At 47.6% G+C, this 22,651-nt stretch overlaps 1 protein-coding gene across 2 annotated transcripts in view; it reads left to right on the top strand.

Annotated features, from left to right (window-relative positions):
- The first annotated feature begins 1,802 nt into the window (after nucleotides 1-1,802).
- EFHB (EF-hand domain family member B) overlaps nucleotides 1,803-22,651 on the top strand; it is a 59,516-nt gene continuing 38,667 nt past the window's right edge. For both annotated transcript variants that reach the window (XM_069582479.1, XM_069582469.1), the window contains exons 1-4: nucleotides 1,803-2,729; nucleotides 18,395-18,457; nucleotides 19,712-19,855; nucleotides 20,867-21,047. In XM_069582479.1, the coding sequence (XP_069438580.1) occupies nucleotides 1,836-2,729; nucleotides 18,395-18,457; nucleotides 19,712-19,855; nucleotides 20,867-21,047 (1,282 nt within the window). In that variant the 5' untranslated portion in view covers nucleotides 1,803-1,835. The remainder of the gene's footprint in view (nucleotides 2,730-18,394; nucleotides 18,458-19,711; nucleotides 19,856-20,866; nucleotides 21,048-22,651) is intronic.

The following is a 22,651-nucleotide window of genomic DNA, read 5'->3' as shown; positions in this document are numbered from 1 at the left end:
TAGCTGAAGAATGACTCTTTGCACAGATAGTGATAAATGGTAACGTTTGCTTTGAACTGGGACAGTCTGGAGAAAAAACGAAAGGTAGTTCTGACAGAAGGAATTGCAGCCCTGGGGGCAAGGCAGTGAGAAAAAGCGGGAACCTGAGCCGGCCAGGTTTCAAAAGCTCGAGTGTCTGTAGGGCATCCTGCAGCCTCAGCTCAGTGCTGCCCGCCAAAGGGACTGCTGAGCCTGCTGATTCTAGAGGGGCTTCCCTCCATATCACAGTGTTCCATTTTCTTCATAACACTCTTCACTCATCTTGTGAAATGACTTTATTCACTGGTTTACTCGATGGTTATCTATCCCTTATTGTGGTTGTTTAGTTGAAAAGTCGTGTTCGACTCCTTTGGGACCCCGTGGACTGTAGCACACCGGGCTCCTCTGTCCCTGGGATTTCCTAGGCAAGAATACTGACCCAAGGATCGAACCCAGGACTCTTGAATTGTGGGCAGATTCTTACCAGCAGAGCTACCAGTATATGTAGTGATGTATATGTAGAAGCCCCTAGTATCTGTAGAACATGACAAATATTCAAATACATATTCATCAAAACTTAAAAGAATTTAAAGAAAATCCCGTATGTAAGTTTGAGTTTGCCACATTATTTTAAAATCCAATATTCCCGGCTTCTCTGGTGGTCCAGTGGCTGGGAGCCCATCTGCCATCGCAGATGACACCAGGTTTCACGCCTGGTCCGGGAAGGTCCTACATGCCTCTGGGAGGCTAAGCCTGAGCCACAGCTACTGAGCCCTGGAGCCCGCGCTCTGCGACAAGAGAAGCGCTTCCGGTGAGAAGCCCTCGCATCGCCACGGGAGAGTAGACCCCGCTCACGGCACCTGGAGACGCGCTGCGCACAACGGAGCCGTGCAGCCAACGATCCTAAATAAATCAAAACTTCATCATGCATTATTGCAGAACTCAGTCCAAGCTTCAATATATTTACTTGAAATGCTCTTTAAAGTATAGTTATTGAAGTGTGCTGCTGCTAAGTCACTTCAGTCGTGTCCGACTCTGTGCGACCCCATAGACGGCAGCCCACCGGGCTCCCCCGTCCCTGGGATTCTCCAGGCAAGAACACTGGAGTGGGCTGCCATTTCCTTCTCCAGTGCGTGAAAGTGAAAAGTGAAAGGGAAGTCGCTCAGTCGTGTCCGACACTTAGCACAGACTGCAGCCTACCAGGCTTCTCCATCCATGGGATTTTCCAGGCAAGAGTACTGGAGTGGGGTGCCACTGCCTTCTCCGTATTGAAGTGTAAGTCACACTTTTAAGATGGTCCTTACCACAGCTGCCAAACACAACTTCACGGATTTTTTTTTAAAGGAGTTCTTAAGCACTGAGAGAACTACATGCAGTTTGCAGGTGCTTTCACAAGCCAGGACGAGAAACTGGTGCTCACCACCAGAGAGGGCTATTAATTCCTTGAACACCAGTGAAGTCAACAGGCCCGCAGCGGGGAGGAGACCCCTGGCTGAACCCACCCTGAGGGGACCGCCTTGTGAGATGTTGGGCATCATCTGCTCTAGAGCCCAGAACCACATATTTCAAGTAATTTTCTTGCCTTTCAGTCGACTAAAGAGGGGTGGAAGGAGAGGGTAAGAGAGGAGGCCAGGATAAGGGAGTAAGAAAGAGGAGAGATGGGGGAGAAAGAGGAGGGAAGAGATGGGCGTGGCTCGTGCACAGAGCGGCACTCCAAGCCCCGCCCCCCGTTTCCCAGGTAACCGGGTAAACAGACCTTGTCTCCTCTTCCCTGCGAACCCCGCTAGGTGTTGAACGGGCAGGGACTCGGGGTGGAGATGTGCTCTTTTCTGAGAGTGCCGTCCCCCAAAGGGTTGGGGCCCTCCAAGGGGTTAGGAGCTCCCCTCCAGCCCGGTACAGCTTACCCCTCAGAGATGAGTGCCCTTGGACCAGGAATGACGGTGGCTGGGAGCAAATCTCCCCTGAGCATGGAGGTGGGACTCGGCCCGGAAGGAAAGGATGACTTACAAGAGAGGAGAGTCTTCATGGGAACATCTCCCACGGAGCTGGGGCTCAGAGTGGGCTTAGGAGAAGATTTCCCATGTAGTAAGGCATATGAGGAGAGGATGGCATCACCAGAAATAAGATCTCCATCGCGCAAGGGGCTTGAACTGAGGTTGAAAAGACAGAATATTTCTAGGACCTTCGTGGATGGGAGTAATTTAGGAGTCCACGGGGTCTCAGCCTCACAGGAAACAAAACTTCCTCTAAGTGCGTTGCCTGGAAGAGTGGGTTTAGAAAAGGAGCGTTTTCTGGCAGGGTATTGTCCAGAAAGGGTAACACAGCCTCCACTGGGCCAGACGTGTGGAAGTCCACAGGCTTCAGGGGGCAGGAGATATCCTGTGACTGGTGACCCGGAAGGGTTCGTGGTGCCAGTGGGCAAGCTACCTGCTTTGGGGATGGAGCGTAGAGGGGCACTGGGAGGAGAGTCCGCCTGTGTGGTGATGAAGCCCAGCGCAGAGACGGCGCCTCCTGTGGAGGTGGATATGGGGCTCACCCACCCAGAGGAGCCCCAGATGGGCTTGGTGATAGAACCTTCTGAGTGCCAGCTGGCCCAACAACCTGAGGAGCAAAGGGCGGCTGAGAACACTCAGCCGGGAGTAGAGCCTCCAGACCCCATCAGACCCATATACTCCGGGAAATTTGTTGATCGGATGCCTTGCTGGCCAAGTGTAAGTTTTTCCTAACACTTTCCCCCTTCTGTTTTGACTTACATTCCATCCCTCAGTCTGCGTCTTCTCAATCTCCTTTCTGAAGTACGTGTTGTATCCTAATATTCATGTAGGTTTTTTCAGAAACATTTTTCTTTTTCCATTCATTATTCTGTGACTTGTTTGTCCTTTCAGTTAAGACTTGTGACTATTATGCTGGGTCCAGGGCACTAACAATTGAAAAGCGCGTGGTCCCTACCCTATGGGTTTAGGTTGTCACTCCAATGTTGAAGACGATAACTAAACAAATATTATATAGATGTCTATATGAGTAGAAGACAAATGTGATTCTTCCTTAATAGAGGTACACTGTAAACATGGAGCTCAATGGAAAATTCAGACAGTTTTGTTTGGAGGAGATGGGCGGTCTTTACAGAGCCAGTAGTACTTGAGCTTGTTTAGAAAGGTGTCGGGGCACTTCCTTCGCAGCCCAGTGGCTAAGATTGCAGTTCCAGTGCAGGAGTCATGGGTTCAATCCCAGGCTGGGGAATTAAGATCCTGCACGGACTGTAAGGAGATCAAACCAGTCCATCCTAAAGGAAATCAGTCCTGAATATTCACTGGAGGGACTGATGCTGAAGCTGAAACTCCAATACTTTGGCCACCTGATGGAAAGAACTGACTCATTTGAAAAGACCCTGATGCTGGGAAAGATAGAAGGCGGGAGGAGAAGGTGACTACAAAGGATGAGATAGTTGGATGGCATCACTGACTCAATGGACATGAGTCTGAGTAAACTCCGGGAGTTGGTGATGGACAGGGAAGCCTGGCGTGCTGCAGCCCATGGGGTCACAGTTGGACATGACTGAGTGCCTGAACTGAGTCCTTAAAAAAATGTGTCAGTATTTGTCAGATGGGAAATAGGATTGAGGCACCTTGAGCCGAGAACGGCATACAGCATGGCCAAAACTTCTTTTGAGTTGGGAGGTGTAAGCAATTCTGTTTAGCCAGCATAGTGGTAGGAGATGAGGAAGAAATCGAAAGGTCCACAATGCGGGAGTAAAACCTGTGGGTAGAGGGCAATGGTGGGTCTTCATGAGGGAGAAATACATACAATTTGCTTTTTGTAAAGATATAGATGTTATCAATAATAATGGTGGACTGGAAGGGAAAGATATTGGATAGCTAGGCTATTTCAAGCTAATGATGGCCTGAAATTAATGCAGAGTTAGAAAGAATGGATAGGAAAGAGCCATTCTGAGAAGCTTTTAGGAGAGGATATTGTCAAGAATTGCCATCCGGTTGTGGATCTATGTGGTGAAAGGCAGGGAAGTTGATGGACAACTTAGGATATTCTCCGTTGATAATGAGACATCTTCCTGTTTGGTGGCCCATGAGTATCTGGGGAACCCTTGGAGCTTGTGGTCCTGAGTGTGAGATGTCTGCAGGTGCCAGAGGAAACAGCCAGGGAGACAGCCGGAGCCGTGTGTGGGGGTGGGACGAGCAGATCTGGGCAGGAACCTTGGGGAACATGTGAGACCGTCAGAAAAAGGAATGTCAGCTAGGTAATTATTTTATTTTATTTTTTTATTTTTTAAACATTTTGGCCTTGCCATGTGGTATGTGGGATCTTAGTTCCCCTACTAGGGATCGAACCTGCTCCTCCTCCAGTGGAAGCGTGGAGTCTTAACCACTGAGTCACCAGAGACGTCCCAACTATGCGAGTTCTTGAGGACAAGGATTTTCTCGTATTTATCGCATAGCTTCATGGCATATCACAATGCCCAGCTTATAGTGGCCATTCAGTAAATATATGTTGGATAAATAGGAGGAGGGCTGGATGAGCGAGTGGGATAGAAGGAAAAGGTGAGTTGAAGAAGGTGGTATTGAGGACCAGAAAGGGAGCATCCTTAAAATGTTCCGGGAATAAAGGGGAGACCGGAGAATGCCGTTTCGCTGAACTGGTCACAGGGATTCTGCAGAAGTTTCTCTTCTTGCGTCTGCAGACTTCTGTTCCCCTTGGGGCTCAGGGCGTTCTTTTGCCTCTGACCCCTTTACTCTCTGGTTCCTTTGCTGGGTTTCCCCAGCCACCCTCTTCTCACTTGGCCGTGCCTGCTTCTCCTTTCTGGATGGGTTCTGCCGTCTACGGCTTCAGACCCGACCTCACGCGGCAGCGGAGGCCAGCTTCCGGTTTCCGATACAGGCAATTCTAAAACCCCTGCTTCCTCCTGCCTTTCACATCCTCCTTTCTAAATGTGAAAGGACAGGGAAGAGAGCTTCAAGGAGAAAGTGACCAGCAGTGTTAAAATCGTCTGCGATAGGGGAAATAGAATAAAGATGAACCAGCTTTGAACATTAAGGGAACTAGGGACCTTGTTAGAATTCAGATTCCAATATACTGAAGAGTGAAATTAGAATTAGAGAAATTATCGTGAATTTTTCTTTCCCCTGAAGAAGTGTGACGGTGACGGGGATGGAGTGACGATTCCGTTCAGGGATACGTTTACTTAGTGAGTCGGGAGTGGAGTTTGAGATAACTCCGAGGAGGTGATGAGCGGAACCAGACCCTGCGTAGGCAGGAGGGAGTGAAAGTGGGATCACAGGCAAGGGGAGAGATGAGCTAAGACTAGAAATGAGGCTCCTTTAAAAATACATGTGTAAATATTAAAATATCTGGGACGCCCTTGGTGGTCCAGTGGTTAAGACTTTGCCTTCCAATATAGGGGGTGTGGGCTCCATCCCTGGCCAGGGAGCTGAGATCTCACACGCCTTATGACGAAAAAAGCCAAACCATAAGACAGAAACAGCACTGTAACAAATTTAATAAAGACTAAAAAAATGGACAACATCAAAAAAACCTTTAAAAAAGTGGAAATACCTACTCTCTCTATAAAACAAAAAAATAACATGGAAAACTGAGAACACAGGAATGAGAGCACGCACAATCTCGCTACCGTAACACCGAGCCTGCCGGCACGTCATTGCATCCACACGAATGAACAGTTACTGCTGGCTTCACTCCATCTGCGTTGCTGCTCATGTTGCTTTGCAGGGATCAGCTCTTACAGGTGAGGAAAATGAGGCCAATTAGATAATGTGGCCAAAGTCTTACAGCTAAGAAGTGGTAACCCCAGGATTTGAAGCCACACCTTCCAATTTAAGGGGATACGTTTTTGTGGCTTCCCTGGCAGTGCAGTGGTTAAGACTACCCTTCCAATGTAGGGGGTGAAGGTTCAATTCCCGGTCAGGGAATGAAGTTCCCACATGCCATGAGGCGTGGCTAGAAAAACAGAATCTGAGTTCTTGACTGTACTATACTTCCTGTAACATTTTTCTCCAAATTCATGTAGTTGTTACAGCAACTTTTGGACAAAAGATTATTTTCCCACTATTTTTCTGTAAAAATAGTCTATGAACTTCTTTAGGTGTTATATGTCTTACAATATTTCCTTAGGATAGAGTCTCAGGAGAAGTCAAAGGATGAATCTTTTTCTGGTTCTTATTGCCAAATCACTTCCTGTAAGATTGTACTACTGAATTTTAAAAATTAATAATGATTTGTAAGGCATTGTTTTAATTCAAATTTATTTGATTTATGACAAGACTAAATGCTGTTTCATATGGTTGTTTTCATTTAAAAAAAAATTCTTACATCTGGTCATCTTGCTGAACTCTGATCGGTCTTTATTGCTTACTATTTCTTTTGGATTTACTCGGTAAGACGATCACATTGACGCTATGGTCTTTCCTTCTTTGATGTTTACAATTCTCACTTTAATTTCCTATCTCACTACATTTCCTATGATCAATAATACAATATAGAAAGTCTCTTTTCAGACTTTAATGGGAATGATTCTAATGGTTCACCATTAAGTATTATATTTGTAATATACATCCCTAGTTTGCTGCTGCTGCTGCTGCTAAGTCGCTTCAATCGTGTCTGATTCTGGGCGACCCCAGAGCCAGCAGCCCACCAGGCTCCGCCATCCCTGGGATTCTCCAGGCAAGAACACTGGAGTGGGCTGCCATTTCCTTCTCCAATGCATGAAAGTGAAAAGTGAAAGTGAAGTCGCTCAGTCGTGTCCCACTCTTTGCGACCCCATGGACTGCAGCCTACCAGGCTTCTCCGTCCATGGGATTTTCCAGGCAAGAGTACTGGAGTGGGGTGCCGTCGCCTTCTCTGCCCCAGTTTGCTAAGTATGTTTAAAAATCAGGAATAGAGCTTGAGCTATGAAGAGCTTTCTCAGCGTTTGTTGAAATACATCTTTTCTGAATTAGCATGGTTAATTTTCTAATAGTGAACCATCTTCATATATTTGGGCTAAGCCCTACTTGGTTGTGATATATTATTATTATAATATACTTTTGGATTTTATTTCCCAGATATTTACTAGGGTTATTGTATCAGTTTTTGTTCAGTTGCTAAGTCATGTCTGACTTTGTGACCCCATGGACTGCAGCACGCCAGGCCTCCCTGTCCATCACCAACTCCCGGAGTATACTCAAACCCATGTCCATCGAGTTGGTGATGCCATCCAACCATCTCATCCTCTGGTGTCCCCTTCTTCTCCTGCCCTCAATCTTTCCCAGCATCATGGTCTTTTCTAATAAGTCAGCTCTTCGCATCAGGTGGTCAAAGTATTGGCGCTTCAGCTCCAACATCAGTCCTTCCAATGAAAATTCAAGGTTGATTTCCTTTAGGATGGAGTGGTTGGATCTCCTTGCAGTCCAACTGGACAGAGCTTTCCTTTTTGTGTCATCTTTCTCTAAGTTTGGTGTTAGGGCCGTGCTAGTGTGTGAAAAGGACTGGGAAGCCTTCCCTAGTTCCATTTTCTTTGCACTCGTGACAGTTCAGATATGCGTAGTGTCTACTTCTTGTGGATTTTGTAGAACTCATGTAGCTGAAAGGAAAAGAACAGGGGATCCCCAGTGTGCTCCCCGAGGGGGGATGGGGAAGCATTTGATACCCTTGAGTTCATCCAGCCTCAGAGGAGGGAGGAAGTGCATATGGGTGGGGTCAAAACCCATGTTCAAGTTTGGCAGTGAGGACAGCTCAGATGGAAAAATCTAGCTGCTGAGCCTGCTGAAACCAGCCCCTGAGGACACCCGCTTTCCATCAGGCCATTCCAGCGTCCGGAGGAGGGACGCGTCTCTGTAAGGACTCGGGTCCTGTGGCTGCAGGTGAAGGTCTGCCCTGATGGGTTATGAGACTCCCGGGGCCTTCTTGTCCCGAGCAACTAGTACACTGAGCCCTGAAGTACAAAGAGGAGAAAGGAAGGAACGTTTCAAAGAAAAGTTTAAAAAGATTCTGTCGTCTACAATGACTGGACCTTATGTTAGGTGGTGCTGCTGCTGCTGCTAAGTCGCTTCAGTCGTGTCCAACTCTGTGTGACCCCATAGACGGCAGCCCACCAGGCTCCGCCATCCCTGGGACTCTCCAGGCAAGAACACTGGAGTGGGTTGCCATTTCCTTCTCCAGTGCATGAAAGTGAAAAGTCAAAGGGAAGTCGCTCAGTCGTGTCCCACTCTTTGCGACTCCATGGACGGCAGCCTACCAGGCTCCTCCATCCATGGGATTTTCCAGGCAAGAACACTGGAGTGGGTTGCCATTGCCTTTTCCTAGGGCTGTGCAAAGATGAGAAATCATTCAGTAACCGCGTTCAAAACGCTCTTAAAATCCAGAGACTTGTGACCAACAAACCGAAGCTTTTACACTGTGGTAAACGTCATGCAGAGACGCCTTTTCCCCTCGTTCCGCACTAACAGAAAGTGGGAGTAAGAGTGTTGCTTCCTGTCTGACTCTGCGACCCCATGAACTCTAGCCTGCCAGGATCCTCTGTCCATGGGAATCTTCAGGCAAGGATACTGGAGGGGGTAGCCATGCCCTTCTCCAGGGGATCTTCCTGACCCAGAGACTGAACCTGGGTCTCGCTTGTTGTAGGCAGATTCTTTACCATCTGAGCCACAAGGGGAGCCCCTGACGGCTATTCAGGGAGTGGGTAGAGGCAAAGGGGTTACCCATTTGTAAATCTTATGAGAGCCTGATAATCGTGCAAACCCTGGTACTCAAAAAAAAGGCACGGGGCTTCTCTGGTGGCTCAGTGGTAAGAGTCTGCTTGCCAAAGCAGGAGACACAGGTTCAATCCCGGTCCAGGAGGATCCCACATGCCAAGGAGCAAGTGAGCCCCTGAGCCACAACCACTGGGCCCGTGTTCTGGAGCCCAGGAGCTGCGGCCACTGCAGGCCCAGCCTGGAGGCCGAGCATTGCAACCAGAGCAGCCGCGGCAGTGGCACGTCTACGCCGCAGCTAGAGAGCAACGCCCTCACTGCACCTAGAGGAAAGCCCGGAACAGCCAAAAATAAATACAGAAATAAAAAGTTTTTAAAAACTCCTAATTTTTGTCTGAATTTGCAAACAGCCAATTTGGGCAGAATTCTCAGAAGTGGATGGTTTCATTTGCATAATGGGTTCAGGGTCTAATGGGCAGAAAGACTGATGCTATCACTCCTCCTCTTGGATGAGCTGTTCAGAGTTAGGGACATCTGTGAGTAAAACAGTGACCTTGACCAAGGGAGAGATGGGACCTTTGTGTTAGCCTGCCCTGCATTCTGCGAGTGAGCGATTACGGGCTGCTGGATCTTTCACAGCTGAAAGTGGTCTTGTATCAACCTTCCTGCTGCTGCTGCTGCTAAGTCGCTTCAGTCGTGTCCGATTCTGTGCGATCCCATAGACGGCAGCCCACCAGGCTCCGCCATCCCTGGGATTCTCCAGGCAAGAACACTGGAGTGGGTCGCCATTTCTTTCTCCAATGCATGAAAGTGAAAAGTGAAAGTGAAGTCGCTCAGTCGTATCCAACTCTTTGCGACCCCATGGACCGCAGCCCACCAGGCTCCTCCATCCTTGGGATTTTCCAGGCAAGAGTACTGGAGTGGGGTGCCATTGCCTTCTCCATCAACCTTCCTGAGTTGACCCGAATCTTGGGAACCAATGACATGAAGTGAGAGGGGGACTTAGTCCCTGAAACCTGTGTTTTGAAGGCTGACTGACGAGGTGGCCAAGTGAGGTGGCCTGGGTGTGGCGAGGAGGGAGTGCAGAGCTGTTCAGCGGGCTGGGAGCTTGTTTGCACGCAGAGAGCCTGAGAAGGCAGGCAAAGACAGGATGGTAGGAGTCAGGCTTCTCACTGGCAGAGAAAAAAGTCACAAACACAAAAAGGAGAAGGTGGAAGGAATCCTGCTGTGTGACTTGTAATTGGAGGTATCAGTGGAAACTCATGGTATATCTGCGTATCTATATCTAGATAGCTCTGCATTTATAGAGCTTTATTTATTTATAGGGCTTCCCTGGTAGCTCAGCTGGTGAAGAATCCGCCTGCAGTGCAGGAGACCCTGGTTCGATTCCTGGGTCAGGAAGCTCCCCTGGAGAAACCATAGGCTGCCCGCTCCAGGATTCACGGGCTTCCCTGGTGGCTCAGATGGTGAAGAATATGCCTGCAGTGTGGAAGACCTGGGTTTGATCCCTGGGTTTGGAAGATCCCCTGGAGGAGGGCATGACAACCCACTCCAGTATTCTTGCCTGGAGAATCCCCGTGGACAGAGGAGCCTGGTGGGCTACGGTCCATGGGGTCGCAGAGTCGGACACGATTGAGCGACTAAGCTCACAGTACGGTCATATCTCTATCTATGTCTGTATTCGTGTCAGTATCTAAGCTGGATACATTTAACTAAATAGAATGTTATAGAGCTGACACAGCGGCAAGCGTGTGGGGGTGTGCATATGCCACACACTTCCTAGCTTCACCCTCCAAGAGGATCTGGGAGTAATGCTCATCTCGTAGCAATGAGCACACAGCACCTGGATCTTGATTTCTGAACATCACTCTCTATTAAAGGGAGTCAGGACTCGGGGGGAATCAGGACTCTGGGGGAATCAGGACTCTGGGGCTGGAGTATTATCATATGAACTTGGAGCACTTTTGAGAGCCAAAAAGTAAGAAAACGCTCAAAGAATATTGCAGGCATGTCAAAGTGGTGCAGAAGCAAGTCTGAACGGGCTCCTGGAGGGGTTCCACCAAACTATCCTGCTCTGAGCATTCAGTACCATTGCCGTTGAATAAAGGGGAAGCGGGGAGGGATAACTTCGGAGTACGGAATTCAGATACACACAGTGCCAGGCATAAGACAGGCCAGCAAGGACTTGCTGATCACAGGGAGCTGGAGTCAGTGCCCTGTAATAACCTATTATGGAAACAATGAAGGGAGATTTATATATAAAAAGGCATTTATTGAAAATGTCTTTATTAATTGAAATTCATAAGCATTTTATGAACTGAAAATAGTTTATATATATATAAACTGAGTCACTTTGCTGTATACCTGAAACACAATATTGTAAATCAACTACTTCAATTAAAAATTGCCATTGAATAAAATAGAAATCCATGCACTTAATACCGATATAAAAACATGAATGATTAAATAAATAGTAAGGAAAGAGAGTTTCCTTTCAGTTTAATTCCGGTTAATAAATGTAGATGAAATGATGGAATTAAAAAAACGACAATTTGGCAACCATCACAGTAGTCATGGTTTAGACAGAAATCATCAGCAGATGTTAGAACAGTAGGTAACAGTTTAGGGACTTCCCTGGTGATCCAGTGGTTAAGAAGCTGCCCTTCCCCTGCAGGGGTGGCCAGGTGGAGCTGCCGAGGGGCAGGTTTGATCCCTGGTTGGGGAACGAAGACCCCACATGCCATGTGGCGTGCCAAGTTTAGTGAGGGACTGGATATTTACAAAGAATAGTTTTTAGTTTGTAATATAGTTGATTCACAGTGTGTTAATTTCTGCTTTATTGCAAAGTTACTCAGTTATAAACGTATGCATTCTTCTTTATACTCTCTTCCATTGCGGGTCATCACAGGATATTGAGTACAGTTCTCTGTGCTATACAGCAGGGCCTTGTTGTCTATTGGTTCTATAGGATAATTATTGGTGACAGACTTTCCCAAGGAGAAACCTAGCAGGCTTTACTTCTTTAGGGAGCCAAGCTGACCCCACCAGTCGGCGGACAAATTGACCATGTTTGCTCCCTGAGGAAAAGCGCAGCGTTCCTTCTGTGATGTCCTTACAAAGATGTGTAACTTTAATCATAAGAGAACACTAGTCAAACCCAAACTGAGGCACCACGAACAAAATAACTGGCCTAACTCAAAAAATGTCAAGGTCACAAAAGACAAGGGAACAACAGGAACCGTCCCCAAGCCAAGAAGACGGAGGAGACGCGAGCAGTAAAGGCTGGGCGCGTGTGCTGGGCGCCCCGGGGGCCCGCTGGGCGGGGGCGGAGGGGCGGGGGCCGCCTTGCCCGCTGCCCCGGGTGGCCTGCGGCCTTCCTTCTGCGGGCTGCGCTCCCGGTGGCTCAGCACGGCGGGGACCCTAGATCCAAGCCAGTGTGCCCAACGCAGACCCCTGGCACCGGCTCAGGGACCACGCCCTGGCCTTGCCCGAGTGTTCCCAGAGCCGTGCTGTGATCCGAGGCTCTTCCTTCCTAACGCCTCCCCCTGCCCTTCCTTCACAGGGGACAGTCTGACACCTCCCTGCCCACCCTGCGCCCCACCCTTCATCTGCCACGGATGCTCTGCTTCTCAGAGGGACGAGCCAACCAGTCATCCCCCTGCGACCCTGGGTTTGCTCTCTCTGCTGGGAAGGGCAGCACTGGGGCCGCTGGTGGTGTTTGAGTGAGGTCTTTACAGGAAACACTCTTCTGAGTTTTGTGACCTGTAGTATTTTTTTTAAGATAATAAACCACGAGGAAAAAAAAATAAAAGAGGAGATAGCAGTTTAAAAATTATCAACATGTTTTGGAAAATAGGAAGATGGCGATATGGCCACTGATTTTGCATGTGGAGGTGAAATCTGCCAGAAACCAGGTAGTCATTTCTACCTGAAATGATCCTATTTGCCCGGAAAAAGCCCCGAGAAGCTCAGCCAGTGGAATCAGATGTAGTAAAGCTGGTCCCCTCCTTCGCCCCCGTCTACCACGATTCCCACCTCTCCGCACCAGCTCGTGCTCCCTGCTACCGGAACCGTGGATTTATTTTCCCAAAGTGGCTTTTGGAATCAAAAGACACCAAGCTGAAGATAAGGCAGGGGCTGGAAAGGAAACGCGCGCCTTCTGCCTGCGGTTTCCCCAGCGAAGCCCCGGCGGCCAGAGGCAGGGTGGGGACCACCCTCTCAGCAGCAGGCAGGGTGGGGAGACGGGGCATCGCGGATCAGAGAGACCTGCTTGGGTTCAGATATCGGCTGGTATGTGAGCCTCACTGTGTCGCTCAGCCTCACTGTGCCTCCGTTTGCTCACCACGGGGATGGTAACAGCGCCTGCCTCCTGGAAATCATCCTGAAGTGAACTCACACACAGCAAGCCCCGAGAGCAGCGTCCAACAGAGATGCTGTCCTTTACAATCGGATTACCACCGTTACTATTCTCCGGAAATTCTGAACAACCTAGAGGAAAAAAAAAGACACTGGGGACTCTACTGAGATAAAGGCAGCCTCATCATCTGATCACTTTACAGGAAAGTCCAGGACTCAACAAGCCCTGTAACACAGCCGTCTCTGGGGAGCCGTAAACTGGATGAGGATCAGAGGCCAGCTTGAAGGGAGGGGCCGGAACAAGCAGGCAGAAACCCCAGACAGAACAGGGAAAGGGTAAGCACGCAGGAAAGTTAGCCCAGAAACAAAAGAGGTCGCACTTGTAAGACAAGGTTGGAACTTTTAAAAGAACAGCGAGGAAGAAGGGAGAACATTTTAGAACAGAACATAAGGTATTTGGATAGTCTAAATAAACATTCAGCAGAGGACTGGAGGATGCAGTCACAGACGTCTCCTAGAGGTGGAAGCAAGTGCCCGGAGGCAGAAGGGAGAGTCTCGAAGTGGGTCATGGTCCCATTTCTCGGGCTGGGGGTCACTAGTACCAGCTGAGGCCTCCCCCTTGAGAGCTGGGGAGGAGAACTCAAGCTGGCCATCGCAGCTGCTCCTGTTTTCCAGTCTGTTTTTGGCTGCCCTGCTCTCCGTGGGTGCACGAAGGCGTTCTCTGCCTGCGGTGAGCGGGGTGCTCCCTGGCCACGGCGCAGCTCCTTGCCAGGCGCCCGGGCGCTGGGCGTGTGGCTGCACAGCTGAGGCGCTGGGCTCTGCCCCTCCGAGGCGCGCGGGGTCTTCCTGAGCCAGGGCTGCAGTCCGTGCCCCCGGCATCAGCATGTGGATTCGCAAACTCGGAACCACCAGGGAAGTCCCTGCTCCTGCATCCTGTCCTGGTTCTGCCTGCGCCTCATGCTCATTTTTATTTCTAGCCCTCTTGTAGCTGTTTCCCTTCTATTTGATAGTGTTTATAGACTTTTTGATAACCCCTCATTGCTTTTTCTTTTGCTTAATAAAGCAACACATAGTAAAATATTGAGAAAACAACATAGAAGAAAATAAAGGCACGTGTAAGTTCACCACTGCAGCCATGAAATGAAGACACTTGCTCCTTAAAAGGAAAGCTATGGCAAATCTAGACAGTGTATTAAAACACAGAGACCTCACTTTGCTGACAAGGTCCTTCTAGTCAAAGCTGTGGTTTTTCCAGCAGTCATCTGTGGATGTGAGAGTTGGACCATAAAGAAGGCTGAGCACCAAAGAACTAATACTTTTCGAATTTTGGTGTTGGAGAAGACTCTTGAGAGTCCCTTGGACTGCAAGGAGATCCAACCAGTCTATCCTAAAGGCGATCAGTCCTGAATAATCTTTGGAAAGACTGATGCTGAAGCTGAAACTCCAATATTTTGGCCACCTGATGTGAAGAACTGACCCATTGGAAACGACCCTGTTGGTGGGAAAGATTGAAGGCAAAAGGGTAAGGGGACGGCAGAGGATGAGGTGGTTAGACAGCATCACCAACTCAACGGACATGCACTGGAGGAAACTCTGGGGGATCGTGAAGGACAGAAGAGCCTGGTGTGCTGCAGTCCGCGGGGGTCATGGAACCAGACACGACTGAGTGACTGAACAACAGCAATAGAAAATGCCGCCGCTCAGAAATGGCGATCACAGCTCACAGCTTCCTGTCGCTGTGTCATGAGATGCGAGTCTGTGACTTTGTACAATACAAATTTATATTGCTGTTTAAAATTCATGTTGTCTCGTGAACATTTAAAATGGTTTATATGCATGATTTTAAACCATTCCATGATAGCATGTCATTTGAAAGTAACATTTTATTTAACCATTTGCCTATTGTTGCATATTTAGCAGTTTATACAATTAAGACAAAAGTTCATTTTGCTTGTCTCTAACTGCACCTCCTGAAAAATTACACAACAGATTTTCACCAAACTTGGGGGGTATGTTTGGGACTTGTTCAAATACGCAGATTCAAAATGCAGGCTATGAAGAAAAGGGCACATCCACATCTTGGAACTTGACAGAGAAACGATAGGGAAGGAAAACAATTTTCCTTCTGCCTTTCTGACTTCTAGGCTAGAACCTTCTGTGACCAAAGACATTAACAAGAGAAAGACAAACCTATTTATTAACACGCATGCCTCATATGTACACGGAAAAAACCCGGGAAAACTGAGTAACCCCAAGATGGCTCAAGCCACCACTTTAAGTACCATTTAGCTAAAGACAAAAAAAGGTGTTAACAGAGAACTATATTCAGTATCCTGTGATAAAGCATAATGGAAAATAATATTTTAATATATACGTATGACTCAGTGATTTTGCTGTACAGCAGAAATTAACACAACCTTGTAAATCAACTATACTTCAATCAAGAAAAAAAAAAGCTCATGTAACTATGAAAAAACAAAAGAATTGGTGCAAAAAGAAGGCCAGCTATAGCAGGTTACCAGGGAAAGCGTGGTAAGCAAGGATAAGGTGTATTACACAGCTTACATTGGTATCTTCTCCATTGATAAGAGTTTCTGGACATTTGGATTCAAACTTCTCTTCCTCATACAGAGAAGGAGACATGTTTACAGTGATGTCTTTTGTAAAATGCATGCAATCCTTATAAAAGGGCAACTTCTACCTCATTTTCAGAGCTTCCTCATGTCTGCTATTTATTAAAGTAATCGGTTCAATATAATGCTTATGCCAAAGAGGCTCATTTGGGGTGGCGAGTTCTGCATCCTTCGTACCGCAAGCTGATGAGCAGTCATCCTTGAGAACAGCGGAAATAAGAGCTGCCTGACTGGAGGAGGGGGACACGCGTATTCTGATGACTCCGCAGACGGAAACCACACGTGATGGCGCCAATCTTCGTGCCCCCGATCAAACGACCTGAGGACATCCAAACCTGATTACAGCCAGTGATTTGGAGTCAAGCTGCTTTCCAAGTGGGCAGCTCTGGGAGGAATATCGAGGGTATTTCTGCCCAATGAAATGTCTGCGTGATGGAAACCTGGAGTATCTGCTGTCACACTCTGGAAGGGAAGCAGCTGAGGGACAAGCAGACTCAGGCCGTGGACGGATGGGCCTGTCAGTCCGCCCGTCCTCCCTTCTGTCTCTCTAATCGTCGGTCATCTGGAGAGTAGCTGCCCTGGGTATCCCCAGCTTTATGAAGTAATCTTTCCATTAAATATTTAAAAGAATGATTGGCACTTACGTAACATGTATAGTAAGAGAAACTTTATGTTCTCTGATACCACTGGGATTTCTTATAATTTCCAGCTGAATTAAAAAATTACTTGTATCTCAAAGTTAAAGGAAATGGAAAAGGTCACACATCTCTCCTCTCTTCCCCACCCTCTTCAGCTCAAGTTAGAGCACAGTCCCTCTCCTTGTTCACACAGGACTCTTCTCCCTTTGTGCTGTTATAAGTAGAATTTACTCCAGGTCTGGCGTTAAGGCTGGGCTGCGTGTCACTGGACAGTTCTCATCCTGGGCCCCTGGCCTCTGACCTCACTGTTTCATCTTTCTCTTTGCTCACTTTTCACTCAATTTTTCTCTTCTTTCTTCCTGGTTTTTTTTTTTTTTTTTTTTTTGCTATACCATGCAGCATGAAGGATCTTAGCGTCCCAACAAGGGATCACACTTGTGCCCCTGCGTTGGGAGCACAGAGCCTGACCATGGACCATCAGGCAAGCCTCTTCTCACTCTTACTGGTCACCTCCCTTAATCCTTCCTTAGTCTGTCCCATCGGGAGTTCCTATTTGCTTCCATTTGTTGTTGTTGCTTTAGTCGCTCAGGTGTGCCCGACCCTTTTGCAACCCCATGGACTGTAGCCCGCCAGGCAAGAACACTGGAGTGGGTTGCCATTTCCTTCTCCAGGGGCTCTTCCCGACCCAGGGATAGAATCTGCCTCTCCTGCATTGGCAGGCAGATTCTTAACCACTGAGCCAGGAGGAAGCCTCATTCTTTGGCCAAGCAGTTAAATCCTCTGTCTGAGCATCTGTGGGCATCCTCTTCTGTGCTCAGAGGTCACCAAGATACTCTCTTAATCTTTGTTGGTTCTCCCTCTAAGAGGACTTCTGCAGCTAACGTTCAGCATAATAAAACCTTCCCCCTATTCATCTGTATCCACGTGTCTATGTTGTCACCCAGCCATCCCTCATTTATCTAACTGGTCATCCCTCCACCCAACTCTCAGCCTCTCTGCTTTTCACGGATTCTCCCCAGCCCCCTCCAGAGACCTAGAACACTCTTACGGGAACTTTCTTTCTCTTGGCTTTTTAAAGAGAAACTTATGCTTTGCAAAAATAGCTATCAGCTGCCTTGAAATGATAAAGGGGAAAGATACGAGATGCATGGTTGGGAATGAGCAGTTATAATCTTTGCTTGGGCAAGAGGAGAGATAAGACCCAGATTAGAACAAAGCCGAGTGAGGTTCAGACCATTCACAGAAGGAGCTTGGCCAGGGGGGACATGTCCTCATAGATCAAAAGCTAGGGTGTCGGCGGAAATATACCCGTAATGCAAACGCACGCATGCAGACTTGGAAATGCTGACCGTTTGTGTTTAGCTTGAATTCGGTCCCAGTCCCACTGCACTGATGATAACAAAGTGAAAGGGAAGTTGCTCGGTCGTGTCCGACTCTTTGCGACAGCCCACCAGGCTCCTCCGTCCATGGGATTTTCCAGGCAAGGGTACTGGAGTGGGTTGCCATCTCCTTCCCCAATGCATGAAAGTGAAAAGTGAAAGGGAAGTCACTGAGTCGTGTCCAACTCTCAGCAACCCCATGGACTGCAGCCCACCAGGCTCCTCCGTCCATGGGATTTTCCAGGCAAGGGTACTGGAGTGGGTTGCCATCTCCTTCCCCAGGGGATTTTCCTGACCCAGGGATTGAACCCAGGTCTCCTGCATTGCAGGCAGACGCTTTACGCTCTGAGCCACCAGGGAAGCCCGTGATGATAGGACAGCTGATACTTAACCTGTGAAGTGTGGCAAGGGATTTCCGAGAGAGGAGTACCTTAGCAGGTTGCAAAAAAAAAAAAAAAAAAAAAAGTGTAAACTCAAAATATACGTAGCACCTGATGTTTGTATTACACCTCGGGATGGCTTTAGATCTGGTATTCGTTTTTCCTGTTTTTCTTAACTGTGTTAAGTAGTTGAAGTGTTAGAAGCATAGGCCAAGTTGGAAATACATTGCTTTCTTCAAAACACCCTCCCTGTACCTTCACAATGACCGATTACTGCTTTTCTCTCCTTAGGCAGGGAAAGTTCTCCCGATTGGATACAGAGCTGCAAACTGCTTGACTGAAAACTTTCCCAGGGTGAGTGTTTTCAATACGCACTTGTGAGAATCTGAGATAAACACGTCCAACGTTCCTTGTGAGAGCTGCATGACTTTAACGTCCATTTGGATTTCTCTTTTTTTACTATAAGACCTTCTGTTGAGTGTGAATGAGGAAATGAAAATCCCAGGCTTACGATTTCCAGCTCTACGAAAACTACTGGAATTTTCCATTTATTTAGATTGGAAAGAGTCTTTTATGGTATTCTTCCTAACCTAAATACTTCCTATTGCTAAGCTAAGTCGCTTCAGTCGTGTCCAACTCTGTGCGACCCCATAGACGGCAGCACACCAGGCTCCCCCGTCCCTGGGATTCTCCAGGCAGGAACACTGGAGTGGGTTGCCATTTCCTTCTCCAGTGCATGAAAGCGAAAGGTGAAAGTGAAGTTGCTCAGTCATGACCGACTTAGTGACCCCATGGACTGCAGCCTACCAGGCTCCTCCATCCATGGGATTTTCCAGGCAAGAGTACTGGAGTGGGGTGCCAATGCCTTCTCTGGTTGTTTTCTAGATATGACTTATTTTTATTAGAGTATAGCTGATTTATGATGCTCTGTTAGTTTCAGGAATGCAGCAACATGAATCATCTATATATATCTATATGTGTGTGTACCTATACCACGTGAATCATGTATATATATGTGTATATGTGTGTACCTATACCTCGAGAATCATGTATATATATGTGTGTGTGTATATATATATATATATATATATATATATATATATATATATATATACCTAACCATGCTTTCTTGGGCTGTTTTCCCATGAAGGTGGAGTTCCCTGTGCTATACAGTAGGGTCTTACTGTTTGCCTGTTTTATACATGGCAGTGTGTGTATGTTAATCCCAAACTCCTGATTTATCCTCCACCTCCTTTCCCCTTTGGTAACCATAATTCTACATCTGTGACTCTGTTTCTGCTTTGTAGATAAGTTCGTTTTATCATTTTTCTAGATTTCAGATATAAGGCATATCATGATATCTGTCTTTCTCTGACTTAGTGTGATAATCTCTAGGTCTATCCATGCTGCTGCAGCTAAATATAACTTTAAAAATATGTTGCTTATTTCCATTAAACAACTTTCAAGATGTTTTGTTATTGGGTGCTGGAGCTCCCCAGGTACTTGTTATACTCATGTAATGAAAGATGTTCGTTGATTGGTATAGATCAGTCTTGCTGATATCAATCAACTGTACTTGATTCTATTTTCTTCCCTCACTGTTGACAGCTAATGACCCCACCTGAGGCAAAAAAATTTTTCAACTTCAGATATCCACCCGTTGGAGCCGAAAGAATATTTTACGGCAGAGCAAATGATCCCCAAATCGCACCTTCCTTGACACACGGAATAAGATCGAAAATCTCGATACCGGTAACTTCTTTTCTGTTTTTCCTTGTATGTTATTCACTTCCAAGGTGGAAAATGCACAAATGAAGTGCTGGTGAAATCATCGCTTCCAACCTCCTTCCTGCTCTTAATGAAAAAAATCCAAGCAGCAGTAGGCAAGACAGTGAGTGCGGGAAAGTCAACGGCGTAAGCCCCAGACTGCGTATTGTCTCCTTGGACGATGATACAAGCTGAGCCGCACTTCATTTTCCCACGGTAAAAAGGGGTAGGCTTCCCTGACAGCTCAGCTGGTAAAGAATCTGCCTGCAATGCAGGAGGCCCCGGTTCGATTCCGGGGTCAGGAAGATCCCCTGGCGAACAATTCCTGGGTCGGGAAGCTCCCCTGGAGAAGGGCTAGGCTGCCCACTCCAGTATTCTCGGCTTCCCTGGTGCCTCAGCTGGTAAAGAATCCGCCTGCAGTGTGGGAGACCTGGGTTCGAGCCCCTGGAGAAGGGAAAGGCTGCCCACTCCAGTGTTCTGGCCTGGAGAGCCCCGGTCCAGAGTCGGGCATGGCTGAGCACTGACTCGCACTTTGATGGTAAAGAGAGGTGCTGCCGAGGTTCGGTAAACATGGCGATGACAGGGACTGGGTGCCGCTGCTGGAGACGTCCGCGCGCTGGTGCGTGAGCTGTGTGCACGCGGGGTCTCCGTGTTATCTGCTCCGGACTGAAAGGGCAGTCCAGGGGCAGAAGGCCGGCTCCTGCACCTGCAGGGAGCTTGTGGGGCTCTCGTCATTCCCACTCCTCTGGAATATTCGAGCTGCGGAACCAGGGAGCTGCCCTCGTGACCACTGTTGCCTCAGTGAAAAGTCACGTTTTGACACTTCTCAGCTGCACGGTCCCAGTCCGATGGTGGGTTTGAAGGTGAGCCAAGGCAACAATCACGAAATGCTTTTCCGCTGTCCTATTCTCTTCTCCCGGGCTGTTGAGTTTCAGTGTTCAGATTTCTTTCTTTCCTTTTTGGTTATTACATCTTTGCTTTGTATGACTTCTTTAGGCAAAGGTATTGATCAACCCACAGCCTATAACAACGTTTCAACAGAAAATGAAAGATAAAAAGGAGTCAGTATATTTTAGCCATCAACGGGCACCATTAGGAAAATCTCACGATCAGACACCAGGATTGCCTAAAGGCCTGGACATACTCAATACGACATTTGGGACGGCAATCGTCAGAGGTAGTGAAAATAAGCGGTGGGAGGGAGTGATAAAATGTTTTCTTAGAAAATGGGACTCGGTATCCTGTTGGGGTTCATTTAGTGCTGGTGCAGATGGTGTCAAGAATGAAAGACAGGATCATAGCAAGAAGGCGACTCTGAGACCCAGAGGCCTTCCCGTGCGTCAAGGCCGCGTGTTCAGGCAGTGAGCTCAGGGTGTGGAGAAGAGGTTCAGGCTGCAGAGCAGAGACGGTGCAGACACAGGAAACAGACCCAGGAACGCTGATGCTGGGACCGGCTGAGAGGGCTGCCATCCTTCCCCCGGGCGCCTGCTGATGGGTTTTGTTTCCACCAAGGCCTCTGATATGCTCGTAACTCTCAACTCTTTTTAAACATTTCTTTTTAAATTGAAGAACAGTTGCTGTACAGATGTTCTGTGGATCCTGCCGCACAGCAAGCTGATTCTGTTCTGCATGCATGCACATTCTTTTCTGTACTTTTCCCACTGTGGTTTATCCCGGGAGATCGCATACAGCTGCCTGAGGCTGACACGACACAGCAGCCGCCGCCATGCAGCAGGACTTTGCTCCTTATCTATCCTGTTGCAGCAGCTCGCATCTGCGAAGCCGAAACGCCCAACGCTTCCCTCCCCCAGAGCCCTCGCCCTCGTCTGTTCCCTAGGTCTGCGTATAACTCTCAACTCTGTATGAAACTCAGTTTCATACAATAGACCACGGAACAGATAAGTTTGGTGAGTGCTGCGTACAACACTCATTCATACCAGTCCACGATGTGTACCTGCTTACTAAGCGAACAGGCAGCGTCAGGGCAGACTCCTCTCTCATCTGGAGAGGCGGTGGCGCGTGTGTTTCCACGCGTGACTCACCATCAGTCAGAGGCCGTCCCTCCTCTGCCTCCCTGCCTCCTGCCCTCTCCGGTGCTGCCCTGCAGCTCTCCTCACTTCCGGCCTGTTTAGGTCCCTCTCCCCCTCCAGATATCATTACGGGGACCTCAAACTCTGTCATAATTTTATCATTCTGCTGAGAGAGAATGCTGCTTCTCTCTTTGTCTTTCTGCACCCGCTGAGGCTTTGCTCCAGGAACCTTATCTTTCTTATCAAAAGGTCCATTAGGGTGTTTTTTCGTTCACATAGTAGTATCTGTTCTGGAGATAAATTATGCCTTTGTCTTGGAAGGCAAAATCTGCAGTTGTACTTTATTGTATCACATATAAAGTTAAAATTTGTTAATATTTGAAATATTAAAATGTATTTTAGAAGAGGTAAAATATCTTGCTTTCCTTTTAAATAGGATTAAAAATTGTATTTAAGCAGACAGAACATTACAGAATTACCGTAGTTATATCACAACTGCTATCTAAGATTAGTTCATTTAATATGAAAAGTACTCACTTATATATGTAATAAAAGGAATGCTCCAGAACACATGTATGTGTATTAATAGGTGTAATGGTTCCTACATCAAAAGAGAAGTACTGCTTTACAGGATTATTCTGAGCAGGACCACCTTCCAGTATTCTTAACGGTTTGTTTACAGACCCCAATTCTTGGCATACAGTCGAAAAGAAAGAAAACACCTTAATGTATGTTGTTAGGTACAAAGAGA

The sequence above is a fragment of the Ovis canadensis genome, chromosome 1 (assembly GCF_042477335.2).
Source record: "Ovis canadensis isolate MfBH-ARS-UI-01 breed Bighorn chromosome 1, ARS-UI_OviCan_v2, whole genome shotgun sequence".
NCBI classification, from domain to species: domain Eukaryota; kingdom Metazoa; phylum Chordata; class Mammalia; order Artiodactyla; family Bovidae; genus Ovis; species Ovis canadensis.
The sequence above is the reverse complement of the archived record's forward strand: the minus strand, read 5'-3'. Positions and strand labels throughout refer to the sequence as shown.